This window comes from Anoplopoma fimbria, chromosome 3 (assembly GCF_027596085.1).
Source record: "Anoplopoma fimbria isolate UVic2021 breed Golden Eagle Sablefish chromosome 3, Afim_UVic_2022, whole genome shotgun sequence".
NCBI lineage: Eukaryota > Metazoa > Chordata > Actinopteri > Perciformes > Anoplopomatidae > Anoplopoma > Anoplopoma fimbria.
Genome location: NC_072451.1, coordinates 26,672,655 through 26,694,515, shown reverse-complemented (window position 1 = coordinate 26,694,515; position 21,861 = coordinate 26,672,655). Strand labels below are relative to the sequence as shown.

Here is a 21,861-nt window from a genome sequence, read left to right as displayed (position 1 = left end):
TACGATCTTTAGCATTAATGGTTCCCATAGGGCAAGCGTACCAGCGTTTTCCTTGACAAAACAGACATGTTATGTTATTGTAGATTTTTTCTTGGGATTTGTTGACATTTAGAAAAATATGGAATAACACCAGACTCATCTCTTTTAATTTGGCTGAAATGAAACGCCTATGAGACAGTGATTGTGCAAAGATGCATCTCATCACAACCCAGCTATATACTGAATCACTGAATATTGTTTTGCATTGTATAAATCTAAAAATCCATTTCAGACAAACAAACCAAGAGTATTTAATTATGTAGCTTGATCACATTTTGTTTACCTGACCTGTAAAGAGTCCAATAGGCTTTAATTTAAAAGTGATTGATTCAGTAAAAGTTCTCACATGCATAAAAAGATCAACTGGTATTTTGTGCACAAAATGAAAACAAGTTTTTTGGGGGGGAAAACTTCATTATGAGCATTGTTTTAGACCTGTTTTATGTGAATTGTAGTTTGGTGCTTTGCTGGATTGTAAATTTCTGGATAGTCTATATAATTGGAGAATGCAGAATATTTAAGGATCTCAGGGATCATCCTCTGTACTTCACTACAAGAAGATACTGAATCAAAGTATTTTCTTCTTGACAAGATGGCTGTCTCTGATGAGCCGACGGGGTGGAAACAGTGTGCTCAGTGTGTTCATAGATTAACCTGCTTTAAGAAACTATGATTATATTATTCCATCTGACACGGCTCCACACCTTTATAGATTTCCAGCTACGATTCTACATCTCACTGCGGAGGTGTTAAATATTGTACATAGTGTTGCCAAACTGGCATGTTTTTGTCTGAAATACTATTACATGTGAAAACTGGGTAACAGGGCTCCGTGAGAATAACATACTGAATCTACACAACATGCCTTTAGGTGTTTACTGCAAGTGAGTGTATATACTGTAAATCTCTGCTCGTCTGATGGAATATAACGATGCATTTATGAGTTTATCCTCATGGAAAAGAGGTTTTCCATCAGCAAAAACAAACATGTGACTGATTTACTGTCTCTGTTTCTTTAATTATTGTAGCTTTTATAGGAGTCATCAAATCAAAGGTAGAGCAACCCATTGATGTATCTATCCGTCTGAATCTGATAATGATACAGTAGTTATAGCAGAAAATGTGTTTTTGTGCCTGGTTTTGTGTGCCTTATCATCTTTGGCCTCTAGCTGTTATGCTTGCTCTAAAAGATCAGCAATTAGCCACATCCATGTTTGTGATTACTTTTTTCCCCCTTTAAGAGCATTAAAGTCTGTCCTGGTATAAGCATTGTAGCATTATCTCTAAGAAAACAAAAGTCGTCCTGAGGACACTGTTGGTTACGCTAAGTGTTTCTTAACTTTTCCTCTAATACTGTATTTTATTAGAAAGACATGATTGTATTCACAAACAAATGATCGGCAAAATTCAGCCCAGGTTTGAGCACCATATACTATGTGTATAATGTGCTGCTGCATTGTAAATTAACCGTATCTGTTGGGTATTTTTTGACGTATGTTTCAGCTTTGAAAGTAAAACCATGCTTCACACATGTGCAACAAAGTCACAATAAAGCTTAGAATTAAAAACAATCGGATTTCCTTTTGTGTCCTTCATGATATCAAGGTGGGTTCAATAAAGAGAAATAACGGAGTGGCGTCACAAAACAGCCCTGACAATTTAACCCACCCCCTAGTCATTCAGGATTTTTTAAATCCTGTCTTAATTCTCTTCAACTCTGACACAAAGTCAATTAATTAGTGAGGCGTTCTGTGCTGTTGGCCTTGCTGAGGAATTTGTAATGACCAGCTTCTTATCGATATGCTGCTGCTGCTGTGCCTCTCTAAGTTTTGGATCTACCTATTGTTCGGCTAAGGTTTGAACAACGGTGTGTCTCGGACATTTCTGGTGGGGGCCAGTAAAGGAAAAGTGTCTTGTTTGTTAACATTTTCTTTATGCAACTTAACATCTAATAAACTGTGATCCTCACAGAAACAAGACAAATAACTTCTGATGACAACAACAATAGAGATAGATAGCCAAAGTAGCCTTGACATTCATTTTTTTTACATATCTAATAATCCAATTTTCTCTGTACTTCAGATCTTATCACTGCTTATCACTTTCATTGATGCAGAGATATAATGCCTCAAACTATGACGCTCTAGGCACCTTTCTCCTGCCAGGTTTGGATGGTTCAGGGACGTCATATCAGTTTCAACTCGTAGCGTCTTCTCAAAATGAATTTCAATCTTCCCAGGAAGTTTAAGTTTTGGCAACAGAACCACTTAGTTAGGTTGAGGAAATTAGAGTGGTTGTGGTTAACTTGACTCATGTGATTATGGAGTAACTAACATGATAAAATATCATCAATATTTACTTATAATTTTGCACAGAATACAAACAGGGGCCTCCTGGAGGAAAATCCTGTGTTTATTTGAACCTTCCACCTCCCATTTGTTGTGTATCTCGCTCTTTATACTATGTCAATTGCTCTGAGCGTTTAATAATTACATTGGAGATATTTGAAAGTGTGGTGCATCGGTATCAGACGCCAAAGGGCACCGACCAAGCATCAGTATATGACGAGTTGGGAGTGAGAAACAGCAGACAGACAAAGTTAGCCACAAGCTATTTAAGAAAGTGGAGCATTTAGCAGCTCAAGGGACAGATATTTCCCTCAGGAGTTGGTGGAGAACAAACACAGATATAAAAGAGACTGAATTTTGGAGTTTGTCAAAGGCTAGAGGAGCTGACGGGTCAAATGGGGCACTGGGATTTTTAAAGATTACTGCAGGTTTTCTACCATCTCTTTTTCAAGGTCCATGTGCATTAGTAAGCCAAATAGCCATTCTCAGTAATAGGTTCTTGCGTCTCTGAAGGCTCTAATAGACTTCATTGTTCACAGGAAAACCTGTGACTCGTTGCTCTGACAGTGGTAGAAAGAAGCAGAGTGTTAACATGCTATTAGAATGTACTATTAGGTATAATGATATTAACTGGCTGTTTGAAGACATGAATGGGAACAAGCTAAGGGTTTCCGGTTTATAAAAAATCTCTTTGGCTGATGACTTTTCCATTTGGCAAACATGCAGCTAATGGGTTTCTCATTTTATAATAAGCCACTGTGGGTGCTGCTATAAATGCTGATAAGATATTTGTACTTTTACTGACGTAAGGAACCTAAATACTCTTTCCATCATTGTTAACTGGGTGTTTTATTAATAAAATGGTACCAATTCATCTTCAGCACATAAAAGTTTCCATGTCAAGAACCTGTACGTACAACTCTTGATTATGTAAAATCATAAAACACTTTTCATTATAGAACAACACTAATAAATATGTAATGTTATTATCCTTTATAATCAGTTAATACTCATATATCCAGTACCAGTCTAAAGTTTGGACACAACTTCTCATTCAACTACTTTGAAGAATCTAAAATATAAAACATATTCTGGTTTGTTGAGCATTTGTTTGTTTACCACATAATTCCATATGTGTTCCTTCATAGTTTGGATGTCTTCAATATTAATCTACTATGTAGAAAAAAAATAAAAAAAAATAAAAACCATTGAATGAGAAGGTGTGTCCAAACTTTTGACTGGTACTGTAAGTAGGGAGCCAATTAAGTAGAAACAAAAAATCATCAAAAGACCCAACTGATCATATTTGCAGTGTGTAGTTGCAACAAAGACTGATGATTAATAATGATTAATAATGATTAATAATGATTAATATTAATGATTAATAATGATTAATAATGATGATTAATGATTAATAATGATTAATAATGATTAATAATGATTAATAATGATTAATGATTAATAATGATTAATAATGATTAATAATGATGATTAATGATTAATAATGATGATTAATAATGATTAAATGATTAATAATGATTAATAATGATGATTAATGATTAATAATGATTAATAATGATTAATAATGATTAATAATGATTAATAATGATTAATAATGATTATTAATGCAGAGTCAACGGGGACAATGTTTTTTTATTACAGCTGCAGTCCTTCTGCCGGCCACGAGGGGGCAGCGTGTATGACAAACAAAACAAACGTCATTGGTCAGAACTGTTCACACCAACCAATGGGAAGCCTTTGCGTCAGAACCGTTACTTCCGGGTGTCTCCAATGAAGGAATCTTCTCGCATCTGATGGTTTCTTTTGTATAATATCAACAAAGCTAAAAAAAACCTACGTGGTCAATAAACGTGTTGGTAAAATGAACAGAATATTCGGACGCGGAAAGCCGAAAGCTGCTCCTCCGAACCTGTCGGACTGTATCGGCAACGTGAGTACCGTCAGTGAGAGAGGCGTCGATGTTTATTTCCTGACCCAACAGAACCTCATGTCCTGACCCAACAGGAACCTCAGGACCTGTTTTTATGTGGTGACCCAACAGGACCTCGTTGTTTATGTGGTGACCCAACAGAACCTCGTTGTTTATGTCCTGACCCAACAGGACCTCGTTGTTTATGACCCAACAGGACCTGACCCAACAGGACCTCGTTGTTTATGTCCTGACCCAACAGGACCTCGTTGTTTATGTGGTGACCCAACAGGACCTCGTTGTTTATGTGGTGACCCAACAGACCTCGTTGTTTATGTGGTGACCCAACAGGACCTGACCCAACAGGACCTCGTTGTTTATGTGGTGACCCAACAGGACCTCGTTGTTTATGTGGTGACCCAACAGGACCTCGTTGTTTATGTGGTGACCCAACAGGACCCAACAGGACCTGACCCAACAGGACCTCGTTGTTCCTGACCCAACAGGACCTCGTTGTTTATGTCCTGACCCAACAGGACCTCGTTGTTTATGTGGTGACCCAACAGGACCTCGTTGTTTATGTCCTGACCCAACAGGACCTTTTGTTTATGTGGTGACCCAACAGGACCTCGTTGTTTATGTCCTGACCCAACAGGACCTCGTTGTTTATGTCCTGACCCAACAGGACCTCGTTGTTTATGTGGTGACCCAACAGGACCTCGTTGTTTATGTCCTGACCCAACAGAACCAACAGAACCTCGATGTTTATGTTTATGTCCCCAACAGGACCTGACCCCCAACAGGACCTCGTTGTTTATGTTGACCCAACAGTCCTGACCCAACAGGACCTCGTTGTTTATGTGGTGACCCAACAGGACCTCGTTGTTTATGTCCTGACCCAACAGAACCAACAGAACCTCGTTGTTTATGTCCTGACCCAACAGGACCTCGTTGTTTATGTCCTGACCCAACAGGACCTCGTTGTTTATGTCCTGACCCAACAGGACCTCGTCCTGACCCAACAGGACCTCGTTGTTTATGTGGTGACCCAACAGGACCTCGTTGTTTATGTCCTGACCCAACAGGACCTCGTTGTTTATGTCCTGACCCAACAGGACCTCGTTGTTTGGGCCCCTGGTACCCCCCCATGGGTCATCCTCTGTGTGACATCACTGTCAATAAATGTCCCACTATGACACTAAATACACTGTGCAATTATAGTTATAATAGTTTATCTGTCCGTGCAATAATATTACAGTTATTGTTTTTATTGCTTATTTATAATACTTGTTTTTTATTTTATTTTGTGTCTCTTGTTTGCACTTTCCTCTATGCCAGTGGTTCTCAACCTATTCTCAGTGATGTACCTCCTGTGAAATACTTTTTTAGCTAAGTACCCCCTAAATGTAATGTAACCAGCACAAAGCATTTCTGGTTACATTACATTACATTACATTACAGTTACATTAGAGTCATGTAGCAGACGCTTTTCTCCAAAGCGACTTACAGTCAGTAGTATGTTACATATCATTCACCCATTCACACACTGATGACAGGCTACCATCAAGGTGCCACCATCAGACTCTAACTAACATTCATCATCCAGTCCACACCGATGGCCTTCAGGAGCAACTTGGGGTTAAGTGTCTTGCCCAAGGACACATCGACTGCCGAAGCCGGGTATCGAACCACCGACGGTTGAAATAAAGATGTAACACACAGCGCTCTGCCATCAGTGTCTGATTTATTGAACTGTCAACACTGACGATTGCATTGTTGCATTAAATTCAGTTTATGAACTTACACTTATATTTTATTGAATATTTATTAAATAACAATTTTTAAAGGATTTCTGAATGGATGTTAATTTTAAATATATTTTTTAAAAATCTCACGTACCCCCTGGAGTGCCTTCACGTACCCCCATTTGAGAACCACTGGTCTACGCTGCTGTAATCCTGTAAATTTCCCCGCTGCGGGACTAATAAAAGATTATTTTATCTTAGTTTTCAACATCAGTAGGCCGGGTAATTTAAACATAACTGACATGTGAAAACATGCATTGAACATTGGTCAGAACATACAATAAACAAACAAATGTAAGCCTTGCTAAGTACATAAAACCCTTTGAAAGGCCTCTTTAATCATATCTAGAGGATGTTTGTGCTGGGGAACATACAGTAGATATGCTCCCTATCACAGTGGTTCTCAATTGGGGTACGTGAAGGCACTCCAGGGGGTCCGTGAGATTTTTTTAAAATATATTTAAAATTAGCATCCATTCAAAAATGCTTTAAAAATAGTTACATAATAAATATTCAATAAAATATAAGTGTAAGTTCATAAACTGAATTCAATGCAACAATGCAATCTTCAGTGTTGACAGTTTGATAAATCAGACACTGATGGCAGATCGCTGTGTGTTACATCTTTATTTCAACCAAAAATGCTTTGTGCTGGTTAGGGGGTACTTGGCTAAAAAAATATTTCACAGGAGGTACATCACTGAGAATAGGTTGGGAACCACTGGACTATCACCTCGTCTGTTCCCACATACAGCTCACAAGGGGCCGGGGCATTTTAGCACTGTGTTTGGGGAAGAAATCATTACTCCTCTATTCAATCTCCTCCTTACTCAGGTTGATGCGAGATCAGAGTCCATAGAAAAGAAGATTGGCAGACTAGACGCTGAGCTTGTGAAGTACAAGGATCAGATGAAGAAGATGAGAGATGGGCCCTCGAAGGTAACGCTCGCACAGCACATCAGCTGGAGGAATTGTAAAAGGTTGCAAGAATTGTTTTGGAGAATACAGAAAATATCAATTTACTTGTTCCCTGTTTGAATGCAGAACATGGTGAAACAGAAGGCGATGAGAGTCCTGAAGCAAAAGAGAATGTGAGTCCTACAATGCACAAGCTTTACTCTTTGTTATGTTTTGATACAGAGTCTGAGATATGAGAACAAGAGTTCAACGGGTTTATTAATCAGGTTAATTCTGTTTACTAATTTAAACTTATCACAGGTATATCGCTGTCGAGGTATATGTTGGCCTATATGTAATGTATCATGATATTTCTGTACAGAAATGCCAGATATGTTGACAGTATAGTTATTAAGACACTGTGTCACCATTACAAAGCTTGTCAAATAAAGAGCACAAACAGATTTATTCATTTGATTCATGAAAAATCTAATTGGGGGCATCCTTATTAGTCTCATTCGATTTTTTTAAACGCTCAAATATCAGCCACAAGTATGCAGTATTGGCAGCATTGTCATAAGAACTGCGCTTTAAAAAAAGATAATGTGCATAATACATTGTTTTAAAACCATCTGCATTGTTTTTACACAGGTATGAAGGTCAAAGAGAGCAGCTGGCTCAGCAGTCTTTTAACATGGAGCAGGCAAACTACACAATCCAGACATTAAAGGACACCAAAACAACGGTAAGAGCCACAAGACTTGATCAAAAAACTAAGTAGTTCAGGTTAATGTCAGTTTGTTTTTTGTTTTCTTTCAAAACTACAGTTTTTAGTTATGCTGAAAATGTATGCATGCAGTCTGATATACCTAAAAGCATATTGTGTTGCAAATTAGAGTTATAATATGTCATTTGTTGGTTGCTGTTTGTAAACACAGCATTCAAAATTGACCCACTCCTTCTTGGTTCCACAAGCAAGTGAGGGAGAGAGAGAGAGAGCAACGATGGTGGAGCGAGCTATAGAGGGAATGAAGAGAGAGAGTGACGTAAACAAAACAGTGAATTAGACAAATAAAACATTATTTCTGATTGTTTCACGGGAGTTACATTCTGGAATAAATAAGCACGCCCACACCTCTGCACCACTCTGGACACAGCAGAGGAGAGAGAGAGGAGCAAGGGAAAAGAAAGAGATGTAACAACTCGTTGTCATCCATCTTATACAGCAGCTTTGTATCTTTAAGGACTAAATAGGGCCGTCAGGTGACCTGTAAGGGCTGCACACCCTGCACGCTGTCATTGGCTGGGGGTTACCTCCCATGTGGGGCCAAAAGGCTCTTCGCTGAAGCCAAGAAACATCACGAACCCAGCGAATTATTAAGAAAAGAGAAAATCCAGGCAGGGGGAAGCGTCTCTGCATGTACAGACACTGTTACTTACCTCTGGGGGGTCACAAGATGATTGAGAGGGATTATTTTTATAAGAGTTCATACATTATTTTTTTTAGAAAATTCCTGCATATTAACAATTATGTTTTATTTTTTGTCTCTTAACTTGCATGGCAGCTGGATTCTCGCAAAGTCACAAGATCACAGTAGAATTGCATTTTTCTGCTGTTCTGCAGACTTGCCACAGTAAGCGTTTGATTGACAGATGGTTCATCCAATCTCCTGCCACATATATATTTTGCCCTTTTCCAAAAACAGTGTCCAATGAGGGCTTCTCAGATGGTTCTGTGTTATTAACCATCTGGCGGGTCAGGTAAATGTGTCTGTACCTGAAAAGAAACAGAACTGAATATGTTTCCGGTGCTGAAAGAGTCCTTGTTACCAGTGACTAAGTTTCATTTGTGCAATTTAATTTCTGTTCCCAGGTGGAGGCCATGAAGATCGGTGCAAAGGAAATGAAAAGGGCTTACAAGGACGTCAAACTTGATCAGATTGACGTATGTTTTACGAATTATTAGAACAGAACACAGAATAAATAAAACTGATGTATTTGCATCTGTTGGTCTTCGGTTAAAAATCTATATTCCAGTTGTTCCTGTCACAGATTTCTGACGTGTAAAGTGATCACATGTATTTTAACTTTAAGGATTTACAAGACCAACTGGAGGACATGATGGAGGACGCCAACGAGGTTCAAGAGGCCTTGAGCCGCAGCTACGGCACTCCAGAATTAGATGAGGATGATCTTGAAGCAGGTACAGCTTAGTTTCTGTGCAGACACCTTCATCTCAAAATGTATATAATCACCAACATTTAATACAACAGAAATTAAGTGCAACTATAAACCTCTCAGCAGGGACGGTAAAATGACTTACAGAACATCATAAACATCATGATTTATGTTCCCATAATGGCTCAATGATGTTAATATATTAACACTAACTGTGTTGAGGCAGTTTTCAGCAACAAACAAAGTCATACTTCTCCAAGGTTATCAGAAATTAGACCTCGGACTGTTTGATATCACATTATGAATGAAAGGCAAACAGTCTATCAGGTTATTGGCATATCCATCCATATAACATATTTTTATCTGGATTATGTGATGGATACACCAGCTGTGTCTTCTAAACCTGAGTAAAAGAAGGATGTTTTGGTTGATGAGGGGGAGCCGTTGGATTCGGAAAGGCCTTTTTTGCCACTTATTACCTTTTTGGTTTGGAAATGCAGACTTCACAGGGTTATGCCCCTATTTGGGACACACCTCGTTAGACCAAATTTAAAGTTTGGATGGAGACAAGCAGAGACATCAGTTAAATAACAATTGTATTGTCCTAATAACTCAAGTGTGTCCAGTACCACAGTGACAGTGTAACTGTGGTTTCAGAGCTGGACGCTCTGGGGGATGAGCTGCTGCTGGACGATGACAGCTCTTATCTGGACGAGGCCTCAGCTGCCCCGTCCATCCCTGAGGGAATCCCCAGTGAGAGCAAGACAAACAAGGTAACAGTCTCCAGAACAGCAGAGTGGTCACTGTATCCAACATCGTATTCACGGATTGGAAAATTACAGTATTGAAAAATACATGTGTCAGTTCACCAAAAGAAACTTGACAAGGATAACCCCTTTCATCCTCACATTTTCATACTTTCATTTTTGCAATACATACCCTGAAAACACCTCCAAGACCATGCATCCATGCAATGTTGGTTAGATTTAAAGGTCCACTGTGTAGGATTTAGGGGGATATAATCAGCAGAAATAGAATATAATATTCATAGCTATGTTTTTTAATTAGTGTATAATCGGCGCTTGGGAAGGAAGGAGTGAACGGGGGGGATATTCGGCTGGTTGCAATCTGCGACCTCACAGCTAGATGGCACTAAAATCGTACACACTGGCCCTTTAAGATGAATTAAATGTCCATTATGCTTTTTATAATGTGTGTGGATGCTTTTTGGTTGTCCTCTGGCATTTTGCAAGTCTATGCTATGCTGCTTCACAGTTGCTTCTCAAGGTACGGATGTAAATTCAGGATCAGTGAGTCTGTGTTAATAAAACGTAGTCTTCTGATGTCGGAGCTTTTTGCCTAATGATTGCACCACAGAAAACCCATCTTACTCTTTTTTTTGTAGTTATTGGGTTAATGGGTTTACTCGAAATGTGAGTGTGTGTTCAGAGGTCTTTTTGCTTGTGAAGGCAGTCATTTTAGTGTTGTTCATTACATTCTTCTTTTTTTGTTTTCAGGATGGCGTTTTGGTGGACGAGTTCGGCCTGCCGCAGATTCCCGCCTCGTAAACAGGGAACGGATCAAAACAACTGCACTTCAACTGAAAAACACTTTTTATATGTAGAGTAACATTTATACATGCAAAACATTTGACCTGAGAACACTACGATTTTGAAGCTGTCCAGGTGTCGGGTTGTGTTCTGTTACCACTACTGTGCTAGCATGTGGCCTTGTAACATACTGAACCTTTTTTTAGAAACACTATTCCCCCGTTCCTCCCTTTGTCTTGTCAGTCTCGTCCATCACCAGTATTACTAAGTGTATATTTATTTGTCTTAATTGTATTCTAGTTGTGTGTGTTGTTCAGTCATCGCCATTTTGTGGAGATTGATTCCTCTTAAACTTGTTGGAATGTCTGCAAGTTGTTTGAAACATGCAAAATAAATTCTGTGTTTTAATTTAACCCTTGAATTCTTTGGTTAATTATTATTTGTAAAGGTTCAACCACTATCCGATCACCTGACATGGAGTTCCTATTGAGCTGCACATAAAAAGAGAGCGTTAGAAAAGCTTTATACGACTCCCATATGTGTCCATTTAAAATAAGGCTACAGCCAGACGACGCTTAGCTTAGCATAAAGACCAGAAACAGGGAAACAACTAGCATGGCTGTGTCTGAATGTAACAAATCAACACATTAATATCTCTTTCCTTTACTCTGAACAAAATAAAAAGGGTTTTTATAAGTTATGTTTTTTGGCACATTGACTTCCTTAAGTCACTTGACAACTATTGGATGGATTTCTGTGACACCTGGTACAGCTACTCAAGGCCCCTAAACGTATCAGAGTCACTTCAATATATTTAAACACATCTTAGCCTCTAACCCTGACCCAAGACAGTAACCAGGACAACTTGATGTTTTCACTTAAACACAATTATATTATGGCTTAATACTTTTTAGGTAGATCAGAAAGTGGCTCGCTTGCATGTCCAGTCTTGAAGTTGATCCTCATTACATGTCGCCTCTGATTGGAGCTTGTGTTTGTCATCATCTTCTCTCTTATCACCCGAGTGTCCAACTCTCCATCTGTCCTGCATCCACTGCACAATCTCCTTGTGTGTGGATGTTTTTGGTTTTCCTTAAGACAGAAGAAGGTAAAAGTTTAACAACATTTAAATACAAAAGAAGCTTTTAAAAATGATATACATGGTAAATGTGGAGTAATGGAAGGAATGTGATGCAAACCTTCAGACGTGTGTTCTCGTGCAGCAAAGAGGAGATAGACGGAGCTTTTTGTGTGGCAGTTTTCTTTGAATGTATCACTGTCCGTGTTTTTCCCTACAACCCAGTTGTTGTACAGAGGTTTCTTTCTCATCCTGGCTGAGACCAGGCCCTCCAGGTGGGCTTTGTCTCCCGCCGTTAGCAGATAGCAGAGCTCAACCTCCTCTTGGCTGCTCTCACGCTCTTTTTTCAGAGCACTCACAGTATATTCAGGACCTTTGACCTCCTCCGCTAGCATCACCTTTTTCCACTGAAGCCTCTCTTCCTTCAGCTGTTTTTTGTGTTTTTCCTCCATCCTCTCCTTCTCTTCGCTCTGTCTTCTCAGACTCTCTGCCTCCTTATTTCTCTCCTTGCTCTCCCACTCGCACTTTTCCAACGTCTCCAGAGCAACTCTTTGCCTGCGCTCCATCTCCATTTTTCTGAGCTCCACATACGTTCGTCTTATGATCTCCTTCCTTCTCTCCTCCAAACTCAGTTTCATCAGGCTTTTTGCAAGCTCTGTTTGGGCAACGAGGTGTTGTCTTGTAGTCATCTTTTGGTTCGTGGTTATGTTTGGTTAGTTCACTTTGATGCCTTCACTTCAGCAGGTTTGTGGTAATTAGCAGACAGGAGAGCTCTCATTGTGACTTGCGATGTGACAGAATTGTAGTTGTGACATCAGTGAACACTTTGGAGTTGGAACATTCTAATGTGTTCCATGGAATTCTATAAATGTTCTAGATACAGAGATAAACTAACTGCTGTGTAGTCCAGCTTAATGCGTTTAGTCCTGCAAGCCAATCAATTTGGTCCAGCTTGACATATCTATCTATCTATCTATCTATCTATCTATCTATCTATCTATCTATCTATCTATCTATCTATCTATCTATCTATCTATCTATCTATCTATCTATCTATCTATCTATCTATCTATCTATCTACAACTATCGAAAGCATGGACACACTATGAGACACCAACTTTTTTTGAGTTTGATACATTACATTACATTACATTACATTACATTACATTACATTACAGTCATTTAGCAGACGCTTTTATCCAAAGCGACTTACAGGAAGTGTATTCAACATAGGTATTCAAGAGAACTACTAGTCACCAGAAGTCATAAGTGCATCTCCTTTCTTAAACAAGCATCTTAAAGCATAAACCAGAGCAAAAGTATAGTGCAGAGGCAGATTACTACGAAAACAATAATTGCAACAGACTAATACGAATATAATAAGTGCTACAAACTACTACGAATAGGATAAGTGCAGTAAACAAATACGAATTCAATAAGTGCAGCGAACTGATACGAATACAGTAAGTGCAACAACTAATACGAGTGCAATAAGTGCTACGAGGAAGGCTCAGGGTAGTACTTCTTGAAGAGGTACATAAACCCTTTTGTACAAAAGGTAGCACAGACGAGTATTTATGTAACATACAAACAGCAATTAACAAAAACTATATACACATAACCATTGCCTTGCAAAGAAAAATATTTAATAAGTATGAATAATCAAATCCACAACAGACAGACAAAACAAATAAAATAATAATTAAAAAAAAATATGGATAATTTTATGTGTAGGTCTTCTTACATTCTATCAAAGTTATATATTATATCTGTGTAAGAAAATGTGGGTTCAAAACAGAACCAATGAGGATGTCCCAAGCCTCTACAGTGGATGCCCTCACTTTATGAATACCAGCTAATGATCTTTCTATGAGAACAACATCCCTAAAATGATTCAGCCATTCCCTTATCGATGGCGGATCAGGGGAGCATCATGAGTCTATAATGGTCTTCTTGTCCTTCACCACTTATGGGACAAGGGGAGAACATGCAAACTCCACACAGAAGGCCCGTCTAGCCCGGGAATTGAACCCAGGCCCCTCTTGCTGTGAGGCAACAGTGCTACCAAACCACCGTGCAGCCCTTGTAGTTAAACAGGCAAATATTATTCTTTTTTGAATCTTTTTGTGGTTTTGTGTCTCTTTAAAGTTGTTTCGTGTCTTTTCGTGGTGATTTTTGTTATCTCTTAGTAGTTGTTATGCATCATTTGTGATTTTGTTTGTGGTTTCTTGGTGGTCATTTTTGTCTCTGTTGTTATTTTTGTGACTTTGTGGTCACTTTGTATTTTTGTGATGATTTTGCATCTCTTTGTACTTATGCATCTTCTGTGGACATTTTGTGCCTCTTGTGTAGTTTTGTATCTTTCTTCTGGGCTGTCCGTGACTCTTCGAGTGACATTTCGCAGGTGAAGGCCAGCCCTACCACTCTGGGCCTCTGGGTGCACTGGGAGCAGAAGTTTTAATGTTTGGATGTTTGTAAAAAGTCCTCCGGATATAGGTTTTGAATCTTTGGACATTCACATAGACCATAGACAGCAAAGTACGTTTCTCATCCAAACATCTGAAATATTACCAGACATTTCATATGAGTAAATTACATTCTCATTAAAAGTTTAAATGATTTAACGCCAGAGTGTTGGGTTAGTCATTCAGGTATTACTCATGTTGACAAGAAACCTGTTGGAGCATTTGGTCTTAAGGATATACAAGGCCTACTTATCATGTACAGTACCAGTCAAAGGTTAGGACACACCTTCTCATTCAATGGGTTTTATTTATTTTTATTTATTTTCTACATTGTAGATTAATATTGAAGACATCCAAACTATGAAGGAACACATATGGAATTATGTGGTAAACAAACAAATGCTCAACAAACCAGAATATGTTTTATATTTTAGATTCTTCAAAGTAGTTGAATGAGAAGGTGTGTCCACACTTTACTGACTGAAGATATACTGTATACAAATATCACTTGAAAATGTTCTTCAAAAGTTAGTTGCTGATATATTTATTTTCATATATAAAGAGAAGGAACACATTAGAAGAAGGATAGATTCTTCAAAGAGTTGAATGAGATGTCGACTGGTACGACATATATCTAGAGCAGAAGGCGAACAGAAGGTATTTCTGTTATCTTACCAGACTAATGCGCTACTTTCTCGAATCGGGAATAATCTTATTTGTCAATTTAAAAGCACGACTCCGGTGGGACTCGAACCCACAACCTTTGAATGTCTTATCATTTCACGCTAGAAGTCCAATGCGCTGTCCATTGCGCCACGGAGCCAGGTGGGAGAAGGTGAACGGAATAATACTATAATAATAATAGAATAAATAATAATAGTATAATAATAATAATAGTATAATAATAATAATAGAATAATAATAATAGAATAAAGTTAGAGGAGGAATGTTGAAATACACTGAAACTGGCAACTTTTGCCACAAACACCGTGAACAAGAGGCTGTCTTGAAAACTCACTTTCATTTTGTTTGACATTGATTATGTATGTTTGGAACTTTTAAATACTTTTCTGAATATATTTTATTGCCTATTTATAATACTTGTTTTTTATTTTATTTTATCTTGTTTTTATTTTACTATGTCTCTTGTTTTGCTGCTGTAATCCTGTACATTTCCCCGCTGCGGGACTAATAATCTTATATATATATATATATATATATATATATATATATATATATATATATATATATATATATATATATCGTTGTCATGACAACGTTCCATGTCCATACGTTGTTTGAATGCAGCCGACCGTTGGGCTGTCAATGACCAACAGCTACTTTATAAAGTTTTTAAAAAACTATATTAACGCCGAAGAAGAAATGCTTCCGGTCTGACCCGGAAGTAGTTTGTTAGCACTCAGCAACAGTTAGCTTGTAGCCTGTTAGCACAAACCGGGTTTTTCATGTTGTGATTAAAGGACGCTGAAAAAACAACAATATGTCAGAGCAAACGATAACAGTGACAGTTGCATACGGTAATGAGACTGCTTAACACGATGGTTGAGAGATGATAATGACGTTAAATAGTAAAAATGTAAGTTAAAGTAGCTAGGAATTGGTTAGCTAATGTAGCTACAGTTAGCTAGCTTCTACTAAACATTGGCTTAAGTGACGTTAGCTAGCTTTAGCTTTAAATGTTTTTTTATATATATAGCTGCATAATGTGATTTATCAAGAAATTGTGTATATCTATTTAGAATATCCATTGTCTTGGCACACAAAGGGTTTGATAAAAGATGAATGATTTGCAGTCTCTTATGTGTAGACTTGCATCGTTTGAGGTTAACTGGTTGACAATGAAAAATATAATAATGGCCAATAAATCTAAATAATTTCTCCCAACTCCAGGGTCTACTAAGCACAGCATCACACTGACTGGCCAGGATGAAGGCAAGGGCCCCATCGTCAAAGACCTGTCAGATGCTCTCACCAAAGCTACTGGAGTTCCTCAAACCTCACAGAAACTCATCTTTAAAGGTAGGCTGTGGGTCTCTGGTTTCTTTCAAATGTAAGCAAGCTTGATTATCATATTATAAACCCCAGGTGGGTTAACCTTTCCTGATTCATCCTGACATTCCAGGAAAATCGCTGAAGGACGTGGAGGAGAGTTTGTCCAGCTACGGCGTAAAAGAAGGGTGCAAACTCATGCTGATTGGGAAACGGGTAAGTCCTTTACATGTGTGATTTCTCTGATGCGTGACTACATATTTAATCAAATACCGCCAATGATCTACAAACAGAACAGTCCTGAGGAAGAAGCTGAACTGAAGAAGCTGAAAGACATTGAGAAATCTGTGGAAACGACAGCTAAAAAGCTGGAGAAGGTAGACGGGGAGTTGACCGGACTCAAGAATGTAAGCAGTCACTTGTGTTTTTTGGGATTCAGGATTCTTCTGCATAAGCCTGATTGGTTCTTCTCCAATGTATATTTTGTGGAAAGGTCTGTTAAGATCTTTGATTATCACCACTTTTTTCCGCAGGGCTTCCTGGCCAAAGACCTGCAGGCGGAGGCGTTGGGTAAACTGGACCACAGAGTGAAAATAGCAGCTGAACAGTTCATGAAGATCCTGGAGCAGATTGATGCTTTGGTGAGCTATCTTTTTCATATGTAGTTGCTTTCCCAATTGTCTCCATTATTGATCGCAGATCGAAATTATTTCATTTTTTTGCTCGTTTTTTGTACATTGTTTTGTTTTTTATATGTCACAAACTGAGATTTGTTTCTTCTTTTAACAGAGTATCCCAGACAATTTCAATGACTGCAAAATGAAGAAAAAGGGACTCGTAAAGATTGTGCAGGTAAACCCCCTTTTTTGTGTCACCAAAATGTTTTTCTTGAAAATCACTGTGACTATTACTAAGTGTGATTATTATCTGTCGATAGGACTTCCTGGCCCAGTGTGACAAGACCGAGGCTTGTATATCGGACCACCTATCAAAGATCCAGTCAAAAAACCTTGCCCTGGGGGAGTAGAGTCACAAAGTTGTCCATGCCGTGTGCTATACATTGCTCTGTGAGCAACTGCAAAGTGTACAGAAAGCATCAAGTGTGGATGCGATCCTTGTCTATTTATTGTTGGGTTGATGTGTATGAGAGAGCCCTCATCAGAGAGTCCTGTGAACAGGAGGAGGCTGGTTATTGGTGCTGATCCTGGGATTCATCCTCTGGGTTAAATAGATATGAAAGTGCTCCTCAAGACATTGTAACCACATTCACTCTGTGAAAGGAACAGAGGCACTTTGATTTGTGGCAAATTATGTAGATCTCTTTTTAAACATCCTAAAATATTGCTGGATAGAGGTGCCACATTCGAACGTCAAAATATCCACAAGGATATAAGAAAACTGTCACCAAAATTCACAGGTTAATCACCCAGTATCGTGCATGCTGCACAAAATCCTAAAGGAAACGTGTTTATTTTCCTTGTGCTGTACCAACATCACAATGGAGTGTTTCATGTGGCAGTTTGTACACACATGGCCAAACGTATGAAGACATTAATAAGCATTAATCTGCTATTTCTAACAGTTTACGCTCCTCTGGGGAGGATTTTCCGCTTGATTGTGGAACCTGACTAATGGGATATGCTCTTAATTCGGCTGCCAGATTGTCAGTGAGGTCAGGCACTGATGCTAGGAATCAGGTTTCAGTTCATCCCAAACGTGTTGGTTAAGGTCATCACCAAACTGGGAAAAAAACATTTTTAGCAAGGGCCCAGATCATCAAATGGTTGGTCATAGACTTGCAGGAAAATGTGAAGGGCATTTCTCACAACATTTTATTGACCAAATTATTGAATAAATGTTTGAAGGAAACTGCTACCCTAGCACACCATAGTGAATAGAAAAAGAACACAATGCTGTCCACAAACCTTTGGCCGTATGGTGTGTATTTATTATTTTACATGGAGATTAAACACCAAGCCAGCACCTTGTGTTTAATCCAGTGACTGATCCATTGTACCACGTATCTTTGAAGTGTGAACTGTGGAATTGTTTTGGCTTTCAACCATCACATCTATGTCCTTTTCTTTTAAAATAAAGCCTTTGAAAAATGAATAGCGCACTGATTATTCAGCTCAGAACACAATTTAATCTTGAAACTTTAATTTCCCACAAAATACAAATAAATTAAAAACAAAACAGTCCTGACAACAACCTCCTTGTTTCCTTTTATTTCCAGCTTTATCCATGTGGGTCTTTTCATACATCTTAACTAGCTTATACAGACCCTTATAGTGTTTTCACAGATGTGCAAATGAGCTTTTAGAGTAGGGGGGATCCAGATGTACAGTGTGGTCCCACAAGCAGCTTAAACAAATGACCTTCAGTGAGCTATACCACAGTGACGCTTGCCATGAGCCAAATAACGGGACATAGCTGTTCTAACTTGAGTGGAAACCCATAATAATACACAATAGGTACAGAATAAACCTTGATTAGGGTTGCTTCTGTCGCTAATCATCTTTGTCCTTTGCGCCGTGCTTTAGTATGCGTGTGAATGCTACATAGTTGAAGTTGCCTTTCTTGTCGATGGGCGCCTCTCGGAAGAGCTCATCCACGTCTTCGTCCGTAAACCTGTCGCCCATCGTAGTGAGCAGCTCCCGCAGGTACTCCTCCTGGATTATACCTGTGGGATGAGTCGATCCATCTGTCATGAGGAGTTTTTCATCATTTTTCAAACATTGAACACCAATTACCCCTCCCACCACACCCGCCCGTACATCTGTACAATTAAATAAATAAATGAATAATGACATATTTTTGCACATTACTTTGGCATTTGTTAACCAAACGATTATTATGGCACTTATAAAAAAAACAATAATGAAAATAGCTAATTGCAGCTTTAATCCAAGTTTTTTTTGTAAAATAATTACATAGAAAAGTAATAAAACATATCCTGACAACAATAGGTCTGTATGAGAAACCCCAACCCAAAGTGCAGTGCACATTTGGTATGTTTTTGAAAAACGTTAGCTCACCTGTGCCTTCCTCATCAAAGCAGGCAAAAGCGTTACGGATCACATCCTCAGGATCTGTGCCGTTCAGCTTCTCTCCGAACATGGTGAGGAACATGGTAAAGTTGATTGGGCCCGGCGCTTCGTTCATCATTATCTCCAGGTACTCATCTGTGGGGTTCTTACCTGGAAAATTGTCACAGGCATTAGGATTTATGACACCCACCCACCCACGCTGAAAGCTTTACATAACAAGTGTTTATATATTTATCCTCCTAGTGCTAAACTGCATTTTCTTTGGTAATGGATTAGCCATCCTTTTCATCACTGTCTAAATGTGTGTAAATACATTGTTGAGTTTACCTAATGAGGCCAGCATGTCATGAAGGTCTTCTTTGTCAATGAAACCATCCCTGTTTTGGTCGATCATGTTGAAGGCCTCCTTGAACTCCTGAATTTGAGACTGGTCAAACATAGCAAACACATTGGACGTGGCGCGCTGAGGACGCTTCTTGGTGTTCTTCCCCTTGGCCCTTTTGCTGGACATGATGGCGGTTAGTTGGTCCCCCCCTCCTGTAATACAGATAATATGAAAATCTATAAGTGTTGTCAAGTTTATTGAAAATGTCTCATCATCACCATAAATCTAATTATGATTGATGACCATCTTGGAATACGGTTAGTGTCAAATCAAACCAAAGTAGAACAGAACAAGGCCCAGTTTAAAGATGTGGACCTCTGGACTGGACTTTCTCTTTAACAGTGGTTGGATGTCAGCTGACATTTGTCAATAAAGTTATATCGAATTCTGGCTATTTACTTACTGATAACTGCGTATGGGAGATAGCTGCAATGTCTTCAGCTCGATGTAACCTTTACTGTCACCTGTCATAAGGTTTGCACAACACATGACGTCATCCTCACCCTACCACGCATTGATGGAGGAAACCTATAACAGCTAGCTATGCATTTCTGTTATTAGCTTGTAGCTAACAGTTAGCCCAATGCTGACCTCATTAGCTCACCGACCAGACTAGCTTAAGCGAGCTAACCGACATCCATAAAAGACATTTACTTTATTGAGCCGTAATGTGCACAAGATTAGATGAAATCACCCACCTCAGGAAACACAAGCGTTACTGCCAAGCGGCTTTAACGTTACACAGCTGACTGATGGAGAGCCACCACTAACGTTCTACTTCCGCCTTTACCGAAACCGACCAATCAGAGACGAGCTGGGCGGAGCCAACAGACTGGACTGTACCAAGTTGTCCTCCTCACCTCTGTTTGTGTTTTTACATTTGACTCGATGAGATAGTTAAATAGTGTGAATAAACCACACTCAAAAGAAAGGTGGGATATTTTTTACTGCTTTTATTTGAATAATGACTTATATTTGTCCAAGCACAAAATACTGTAGTGTATGTGTCCCACCACCAGGTGGCAGCAACTACTAATACACTTCACTTAGCTGTAATTCTCTATCTCAATATTTAATTGCCCTGTTAGTTAGACCAACTAGTATGAGTGACCTCCACATGACGAATACATTGTAAGTTTATGGAAATACAGACATCTAAAGCGCTTTGAGGTCACATTTTGGTTTAGCCCTTCTTTTAGAATTGGCCAGTTAATGCAGTGTGAAGACGAGGCAGTGAATCAACAGGGTTTTGGTTCAGACAGGTGACCAGAGGCTGTAGTGACTTTTGCACAAATCGTATTCATGTTATCACTATTCAACTAGTAGGTCAGCCTAGCAGCCACTTCAATAGCCCCTGCAGTTGTTCTTCCTTCAACAACTACTTATCTACTAGACCCTCGTTTGCACACCAGAAATCCCCACATTAACAGCTCGCAGCTGAAGGGCCAGCAGAGCTGAGGAGCCTCTGCTGCTGCTCATGGTCTAAATTTAAAGCCGTCCCGGCCTTAAAAGGTCCTGACGGTGTCTTGTGCATTCTGCCGAGTGGCAGCATTATTTTTATTCAGTGGACTGCTGTCCTGTCCACCGCCCTCACCCTACTGCTTTCCCCGGATCTTAACTCGCTTTAGCTCCTTTTTGGAATATCGCACACTTTCTCTCATTTTCAACTAGTGTGGATTGTTGATTTCTTAGTTGTGGTGAGTGATATGAATGTATATTTCTTTATTAACAAGTTTGTCTCTAATACTGAGGATTTTTTTCTGGTTTATATCATTTGGTCATATTTTAAATGAGGCCTTCTTTTAACCTCTTTGATGTTATTAGTTATTTTAATAATGTGATTTAATTCAGATATTTATTTGTCCCTTATACTAACCAGGTGTTGGTCATTTATATCTACGGTGTCCTTGTAGTTTAGACTGCATGTGCCATTGAAGTGAAATTTCCTCCTAAAAGTATTGCTAATCTCTTCTATTAACAATCACTTAACTTTATGTTTTTATGACTCAGATCTTCTCTTTGTGCACTCTGTGCCCTCATTGCTTACAGTCCAGCTTACTGTTTGTATCTCTTTCCAAATCACACACACACCACATGCTGCCTGTTGTAAGAGTTGCTGAAGGACA

At 38.9% G+C, this 21,861-nt stretch overlaps 3 protein-coding genes and 1 non-coding gene across 5 annotated transcripts; 2 read left to right on the top strand and 2 right to left on the bottom strand.

Annotated features, from left to right (window-relative positions):
- Positions 1-4,123: 4,123 nt before the first annotated feature.
- Positions 4,124-11,168, top strand: chmp5a (charged multivesicular body protein 5a). The gene is made up of 8 exons (XM_054626931.1): positions 4,124-4,338; positions 6,957-7,061; positions 7,167-7,213; positions 7,671-7,764; positions 8,893-8,964; positions 9,114-9,222; positions 9,855-9,970; positions 10,715-11,168. Exons 1-8 carry the CDS (start codon positions 4,270-4,272, stop codon positions 10,763-10,765), a joined length of 663 nt encoding a protein of 220 aa, XP_054482906.1. The 5' UTR covers positions 4,124-4,269; the 3' UTR covers positions 10,766-11,168.
- A 3,855-nt stretch (positions 11,169-15,023) lies between these two features.
- Positions 15,024-15,113, bottom strand: trnar-ucu (transfer RNA arginine (anticodon UCU)). The gene is given in 2 exon segments: positions 15,024-15,059; positions 15,077-15,113. It is a non-coding gene; the product is annotated as a tRNA-Arg (tRNA).
- Positions 15,114-15,676: 563 nt separating this feature from the next.
- Positions 15,677-17,329, top strand: bag1 (BCL2 associated athanogene 1). The gene is made up of 7 exons (XM_054624158.1): positions 15,677-15,828; positions 16,202-16,330; positions 16,434-16,516; positions 16,594-16,707; positions 16,834-16,941; positions 17,090-17,152; positions 17,238-17,329. The coding sequence occupies exons 1-7, from the start codon at positions 15,792-15,794 to the stop codon at positions 17,325-17,327; spliced, it is 624 nt and encodes a 207-aa protein (XP_054480133.1). The 5' UTR covers positions 15,677-15,791; the 3' UTR covers positions 17,328-17,329.
- Positions 17,330-18,435: 1,106 nt separating this feature from the next.
- On the bottom strand, positions 18,436-20,519 carry myl12.2 (myosin, light chain 12, genome duplicate 2). Of its 2 annotated transcripts, none has more exons than XM_054624166.1 (4): positions 20,434-20,519; positions 19,678-19,887; positions 19,339-19,500; positions 18,436-19,004 (listed from the first exon to the last, which is right to left on the bottom strand). In XM_054624166.1, the coding sequence occupies exons 2-4, from the start codon at positions 19,859-19,861 to the stop codon at positions 18,811-18,813; spliced, it is 540 nt and encodes a 179-aa protein (XP_054480141.1). In that variant the 5' UTR covers positions 19,862-19,887; positions 20,434-20,519; the 3' UTR covers positions 18,436-18,810. The 2 variants fall into 2 exon arrangements, with proteins under 2 accessions (XP_054480141.1, XP_054480149.1); XM_054624174.1 differs by having other exon boundaries at positions 18,436-18,983.
- Positions 20,520-21,861: the final 1,342 nt, after the last annotated feature.

Coding starts and splice junctions, on each gene's coding strand:
- bag1 (XM_054624158.1), top strand. CDS start 15,792: ATGTCAGAGCAAACGATAACAGTGACAGTTGCATACG. Junction 16,331..16,433: donor ACAGAAACTCATCTTTAAAG/GTAGGCTGTGGG, acceptor CTGACATTCCAG/GAAAATCGCTGAAGGACGTG. Junction 16,942..17,089: donor TGGAGCAGATTGATGCTTTG/GTGAGCTATCTT, acceptor TTCTTTTAACAG/AGTATCCCAGACAATTTCAA.
- myl12.2 (XM_054624166.1), bottom strand. CDS start 19,861: ATGTCCAGCAAAAGGGCCAAGGGGAAGAACACCAAGAAGCGTCCTCAG. Junction 19,501..19,677: donor TGACATGCTGGCCTCATTAG/GTAAACTCAACA, acceptor ACAATTTTCCAG/GTAAGAACCCCACAGATGAG. Junction 19,005..19,338: donor CTTTGATGAGGAAGGCACAG/GTGAGCTAACGT, acceptor TCCTCATGACAG/ATGGATCGACTCATCCCACA.
- chmp5a (XM_054626931.1), top strand. CDS start 4,270: ATGAACAGAATATTCGGACGCGGAAAGCCGAAAGCTGCTCCTCCGAAC. Junction 7,765..8,892: donor TAAAGGACACCAAAACAACG/GTAAGAGCCACA, acceptor TTCTGTTCCCAG/GTGGAGGCCATGAAGATCGG. Junction 8,965..9,113: donor TCAAACTTGATCAGATTGAC/GTATGTTTTACG, acceptor TTTAACTTTAAG/GATTTACAAGACCAACTGGA.